Genomic DNA, 6,793 nt, shown 5'->3' with positions numbered 1-6,793 from the left:
ATGCAGCTTCCGACCAGCATGAAAGGAGGAAATGGGAAAGTTGCCTACATCGACACTGAAGGAACTTTGTATCCTCTATTGTCATTGCATTTATTTTTGGTGTACCGTAATGAAATGATTTAAAACGTCTGCAAATGAAGTGCGCAGTACATATTACAAAAGTCTTTTCTTCACTTGCTATACTACAGCCGACCTGATCGTATTGTGCCAATTGCTGAAAGGTTTGGGTTGGATGCTGCTACTGTCCTAGACAACGTAAAAAGCAACCTCGAACCTTGATTTAGTGTCTGAATTTTATAGTGTATAGCAACTTAATTTATATCTTTCGAATTTTATAGATCATATATGCACGTGCATGTACATATTATGAATATCAGTACAATCTCCTCCTTGTCCTGGCAGCAAAAATGGCCAAGGAACCCTTTCGATTACTGGTGAAACTCACAACTTACGATAACGAAATTACCTGCAAAATCCTGTCAAATACTTTTGGCTAACATCATTTTTCCATTGGATTCCCTAGATTGTAGATTCTGTCATCGCTCTATTCCGAGTGGATTTCTCTGGAAGAGGAGAGCTTGCAGAGTGACAGGTAATTTGTTGAAAGATTTGAAACAGTCTCCTTTATTGAACACCATCCTGCAAAATCTCCCCATTATTTTTTTCTGCATAATTTATAATATGGATGTAATTAAATTGCATTTTTAGCAAAAACTGGCCCAAATGCTCTCTCATTTGATGAAGATTGCTGAAGAATTCAACATAGATGTATTTCTCACTAATCAAGGTACATTTTTCATGAGCTATTTTTCAAAAGTCTGTAACCAATTTGACTTGGATTATTATGTAAGAAATTTTCAACTAATTTACTTATTAAACCATTTTACACCAAGCTAACGTGTCAAATATTGTTGCAGTTATTGCTGACCCAGCAGGAGGAGTTTTTGTTACGGACCCAAAGAAACCAGCAGGCGGTCATGTCTTAGCCCATGCATCAACAATAAGGTTGATGTTCAGGTTGGGAAAAGGCGAACAGCGAATCTGCAAGGTGTTTGACGCCCCAAATCTACCAGAGGCAGAAGCTATATCCTTTTACTATTGATACTTGTGGTGGTACTAATAAATGCATATTGAAACATTCTGCATCATCACAAATGCTCATTCATCACAATACTTCAAATATGTTATCACCTTAACAGCAGCACGTATTTAAGATTACACCAGGTGGAATTGCAAATGCAAAGGACTGAAACAGTGAACCTAGCAGACAATCAAATCAATTTATCTGATACCACTATACTAGACAGAGCAAAGGAAAAGTTGCCTGTTTTCCTACTGCCATTTTATTAGCTTTTAACTCTTTGAGACATAATTATCTACGGTCAGTTTATTAGCTTGAAGGGAAAAAAAGCCATCTTAATAGTTTTATTTGTAAAGTTGTTTGGTGCACAGCTAAATGTTTAGCGTATAGCGAGAAACTAAAACAAACGTGTAAAAATTCACTTCAGCTTTAATGAAAACAGTTGCTCCATATCTTGCAAGGGTAAACCAAATTGCTATTAAATTTCGAAATCAATATTGATGAACGATGTTGAGGATAGATAAACCATGCGCAATCATGGTCTAGCTCTAGTGTAATTCAGTAAAACTTGTTCTATTACATTTCGAAGTGAAGGTAACAGATAGTCTGTAACAATTATTTCCTCATATATCTACAGCTAGGACTTTCAGTTTCGTACAGCATAAAAGGCAACTCTCCTAGCTGGTATTACATATGGTTTTAGAAGCCCTAGTAATAGTCATTCACAGTAAAGGGATCTCAAGAAATTATTACACATCAGAAAACCCCTTTGAATCTACGATCAGAAGTCAATCAGTAGTTTGAGGACCAGTCTGCAGCACTTCCAACCCTGGGCATACCAAGTGATTCCTTTTTAGCATCTGCATCGACCTTAAAGTTAGCACCACAGACTTCACCAGAACTGTCAACTCTGGGCACTGGCTTTAACTCATTACATGGATGCTCATAACTTCTCAACCCACCAGAGCTTGTAAAGAAGCAACCTGGCAGTAACAGGGGTTAGTTTGAATACAGTCAATCCAAAGGCTAGAAAAGTCAACAGAACTTGAAAATTAATATTTTAAACATTTTATTAAAGAAGGAACTTTTGAAAACTCAGAGTAGGCAGACAGAAGAACCATCTATCCCTATTTAATCTAAAGACCAAGGCCTTCAAAATTCAAGTGCCATTGAGAACTTCAAGCAACAACAATTCCCCTCAGTTCCCAAAATAATTAAAATAAGAAAGAATTGCCTGTACAATTTACAGAGCTTACAGCTTTTTGCATAGGTCTTCAAACTAAAAAAAAAAGTTCATAAAACTTCAAGTAGCCTTGTTATTCTCATTGAACATGGTAGGCATCACGTCATCATTTTTACCCATTATTGGACATCGGCTGTGATCAAAATATTGCTAGATCTGAAACACCAACATATAGATATAAAGATATAACCTAAAATCTCTGTGTGACTTAACATGTTTTTTTTACTTCCAAACAACTACAAAAATAGTTTTCAAATAACTTCTACTTTCATACATACTCTATACCTCTATGCTAGTGAAATGTAACAACGAGGAGGTAGGATAAGAATGGCTACTTGAGAGCTCAACTCATTACAGACCAATTCCTGTACTCATTAACAACATATTCTAGTCTATCTTATATAATGTTTCCATGTACCATATGGATAAATGGATATAATTATAATATTTGATTACTTGTTTTACATTAACATTTTGACTAAATCAGCATGTTTAGCCATCAAGGTTCGTGTTCTGCTCTTTTTATTGTTTTATCATGTAACTTTCTGAAGTTCAAGAAACAGGTAAATCATCACTGAAAGAAAGTTAGAGTTTGGCTTTAGAGTTGATGAAGGGAAGCAAAGGGGAAGAAAAAGAGAGTATACAAAGGAGATACACAACCTTGGTCATGTAATCAAAACAAGTCCCTTCAGGAACGCTTAAGAAGAAGAATTTTGGTAAACAAAACCATAGGTGTTAAAGAACTTGATCATATCATCATCCCAGTCTACATTCTACTTCTGTTCTTAGATTTCATTAAGCATCATGCTGAGATGAAAATTAAGGTTTACTCTTCCTCATTAAACTCTTCCTTTTGTTCTATATACTTTTATACTTTATGTATGGAGTGAGTAATTCTTGTAAATATTGGGAAAGTCATTATCAATCTCATTATTTGAATTATTTGCTAAATATTAAATTTCTAACACTATCTGTGCTTGTCATTATGTTTTTGAACCCAAAAAAAAATCAAAATGTGAAAGTAACTTTTATCATGTGGGAGATAATATTGGATCAAGTTAACTCTTAAAGAGTCTTTACTCATTACCACAAAGAGTCAAACTATTTGATTAGGGACTTTAGTTGTTCTTTGAAAGTAGAAATTATGAATGGAAGAATTAAGAGTTGTAAGGTGTGGTCAAGAGGTTAACGCAAACAGAAATAAGACAGAAATATTGATCCAAGTATTTTTTATTACCTGTAAAATATTGTACAAAATACTATTGTTGGTTAAAATAAATATATAGTTTATAAAGGTTTGAACACTGTGGAGTATGGATACTGCGAGGAGAAACAAAGTAGGTTACAGTAATGTGATCTAGATGTATTCATGTACTACTTGACCTATAAGTTTTTGCATTCTTTAAAATCTAACCTAACTTTCTGTCTCAGACCAGCATTAACCCCTTGTGCATACCACACATGCAAACTCTTTTAAATGTTACTCTCCCATTCCTGATGAATAATGGTATTTAAATTTTAAACTTTCCTATTCATCTTTTTTTCAAGGTCCAAGATATTTCATTCAGCAGTTGAATCATTATATGCAAATTCTACAACAGTTAAAACCACAAAGACAGGTAAAAACCACACACTAGAAATTTTATCCACCATAGATTTAACATTTAAAAGGTCATTTCCAAGACATCAAAATCACAATTGCAGTCTCACCAAGTAAGACCATCCATTTAAGGGACTTTTAAAAACATCCAGCATATGCAAACCAAATTTCAGCAACACTAATCATCAATAGCACAAAGACGCTACTCATCATTGTTATACTTCTGCTTTATTAACTAAAATATTAGAAAATGGGGAAATGGGAGATCATAAGATGATGAGAGGTAGGAAAACTGGGGCTATGAGATATAGATTTACAAATATAGGTCTAGGGAGACACACAAGTACCAGTGATCACCATAGGGACGCAACCACTGCATAGATTAAACCCTTGTCCACTATCTCTGAATTCTCTCAACCATCACAAATGATTGTAATTAATTGATGCATAATTCAGAGGGTGAAGTTCATCAAAGGTTTCTGATTGATGAGAGTAAGGGCCAATATGTTTGATACAAAAGGAAGAAGGGTGAATAAAAGCAATTTTTGACACTTTTAGAGTCTTAGTAGCAATAAAATAAAAATAAAAATCTCTAGTTTTAACATAGGATGTTACTTTTACTTTCTTGTAATTCGGAATCAAGTCATAACAAGTCATCTAACCACATGAGTTCAGTGAGGACAATTCCTATGTTATTCTACTAAATTAAGTGCTGCATTTCTATAAAGTCAGAGCACTGTCATATGACATAACATCAGGAAAAAAGACATGAAACAACTAGAAAAAGAAACAAATGACAGATGGATGATATACAGAGTGCACCTTTTGGAAATGGAGCAAAAGATTTGCCACATCCCTGCTTAACAGTCTCTGCATCATCCGATACAACAAGATGACCTTCAGAATCAGCTCCCCAGAACAATGGAACACTCCCATCAGGATCCTGCATCAAAAATCAATTGTGCAAGCTCAGATAGGATTGGGTACAGCACAGCGGCCACAGTCAGGGACAATTTCAACTTTAGATATAAAACTCACGGCAGCGACAAATGAGTTTTTTGAAGCACTGTCATAAAGGATGAAAGCAAATTTCCCATGGATATCTCTTATGACATGCTCTATAGGATAAGGACCTCTATCCCTAAGAGATCTATAAGCTTCAACGATAATGTTGACTTCATTGCCTGTTTTGCTCAATCCATACTGCTGCTTAAGAGGAGCAAAATTCTCAATATGGCCTTCGAACAAGCAGAATATGTCGTCCACTACAGCAAATAGTCTGTTCAGACCAAACAAAGATCAGCTTATAGACAAAGAAATCATCACATTAACAGGAATGCTGGTTAGTTGCTCCAAATCTAAGCAAAGAAAATGGTAATACAGCAGACAGAATTTCGTTAGAGTCAGAAATTTTGAAACGAATTATGTCATCAATCAAAACATCTTAATGCTGTGATTTCAACAAAAAAAATTGGAGCCTAACCAGCAATGGTGCATTTCATTATTATTTTAAATTTCGGAATAGTTTATACAAGAGCTCAAACCAGCAAAAATATTGATGACAAGCATTAGACTATCAGAAAATTAAAAGAGAACATACTTAGAAAATCCAGACAAAAAATTTCATATTGATGGTTCTAATTACACCATCAAAGTAACTTGCTACCCAATTATAAAGATATAGAGAAGGTACAAAATGTTATTCCTAAATTCATTTCATAAACTGAACACAATGACTTGCAAAAGAAACCCATCCCAAAATTAGTAAACTTCTTATTTATCAAGATTAAGATCTTTGAATCGCAAATCACAATTTAAAAAAAAACAAAAAAAAAAAACAATTACAACTAATATATGTATAAAAACAAGGGAGTTAAAAAAGGTTTCAAGAATAAGACCCTACACTTCCCTTTTACAGGAAAACAACAGCATACTGTTCCGACAAAAGATAGATGCTACAAGATAGCCCAGATAAATAGACAAATACCTTGCATAATAAAAACAACAAAACTTCACATTAATACGACAAAAACAGATCAATCACAAAAATGATGACAACACAAACATAAAAATTGAAAAACCCAAATGCAAAAAATGATCAATCACATAAATAAAAACAAAAAAAAAACCATAAAATTATCAAAATCCAAGTGCAAAAACAAATCAATCACATAAATAATAACAACAAACACACAAAATAAAAAATCAAATGCAAAAATAACATAAAACCCCAGAAAAAAAAAATGAGGACAACAAAACAGAAAAGAGAGTGAAACAACCTTGGAAGAAGAGGGTTCTGTTTATCGCTGGAATAAGAAATAAACCCAGATTGAGCAAGATTAATGGTGACAGCATTAAGATGAACAGATGAGAAATGTTGAGCCAAATTTCCATCTTTCAACGCAAAAACAGATTCTGGGTTTGGACTCTTTAATTCATCAGGAGATTGTGCAACAGATTTATCAAAAACTGCCAACATTTTTGCAATTTTTTTGTCAGAAAATCGATCGATTGAAAGATGATGATGTCTAAATGAAGAGAGTTGGTCAATGTTGGAGAAGAACGGAGAGAGAATAAGTTATACGATGAGTATTTATGGTTGAGTGTAGGAGCGTGATTGCCGGTAATTAGCGAGATATTAGGGGTGAAATGGATTTTATCTAATTAATATGGATTAGATAGATAAGAGCAACTTCAATGGTAAGTTAATTGTTAAATAAGCTTGTCATGCTACATATGATTTCAAGCTAACTTTTTCTATCAAAAAGACTTGCGTGGACCTGGTCCACAATAATATTATTGTGGACCCGATATTTATACACACGCAACTGACGTTATATTGAAAATAGTTACCCTTATTTTTAACATA

General features: G+C 33.9%; 1 protein-coding gene and 1 pseudogene across 1 annotated transcript; one reads left to right on the top strand and one right to left on the bottom strand.

Annotated features, from left to right (window-relative positions):
• LOC110704112 lies at window positions 1-1,250 on the top strand (annotated as a pseudogene).
• A 309-nt stretch (window positions 1,251-1,559) lies between these two features.
• Window positions 1,560-6,556, bottom strand: LOC110704339 (stem-specific protein TSJT1-like). Its single transcript, XM_021882128.1, has 4 exons — window positions 6,204-6,556; window positions 4,963-5,203; window positions 4,747-4,867; window positions 1,560-2,064 (listed from the first exon to the last, which is right to left on the bottom strand). Exons 1-4 carry the CDS (start codon window positions 6,401-6,403, stop codon window positions 1,874-1,876), a joined length of 753 nt encoding a protein of 250 aa, XP_021737820.1. The 5' UTR covers window positions 6,404-6,556; the 3' UTR covers window positions 1,560-1,873.
• Window positions 6,557-6,793: the final 237 nt, after the last annotated feature.

The sequence above is a fragment of the Chenopodium quinoa genome, unplaced genomic scaffold, assembly GCF_001683475.1.
Source record: "Chenopodium quinoa cultivar QQ74 unplaced genomic scaffold, ASM168347v1, whole genome shotgun sequence".
Taxonomy (NCBI): domain Eukaryota; kingdom Viridiplantae; phylum Streptophyta; class Magnoliopsida; order Caryophyllales; family Amaranthaceae; genus Chenopodium; species Chenopodium quinoa.
The sequence above is the reverse complement of the archived record's forward strand: the minus strand, read 5'-3'. Positions and strand labels throughout refer to the sequence as shown.

Coding starts and splice junctions, on each gene's coding strand:
- LOC110704339 (XM_021882128.1), bottom strand. CDS start 6,403: ATGTTGGCAGTTTTTGATAAATCTGTTGCACAATCTCCTGATGAATTA. Junction 5,204..6,203: donor CAGAACCCTCTTCTTCCAAG/GTTGTTTCACTC, acceptor TGGTCTGAACAG/ACTATTTGCTGTAGTGGACG. Junction 4,868..4,962: donor AAAACTCATTTGTCGCTGCC/GTGAGTTTTATA, acceptor TTTTTGATGCAG/GATCCTGATGGGAGTGTTCC.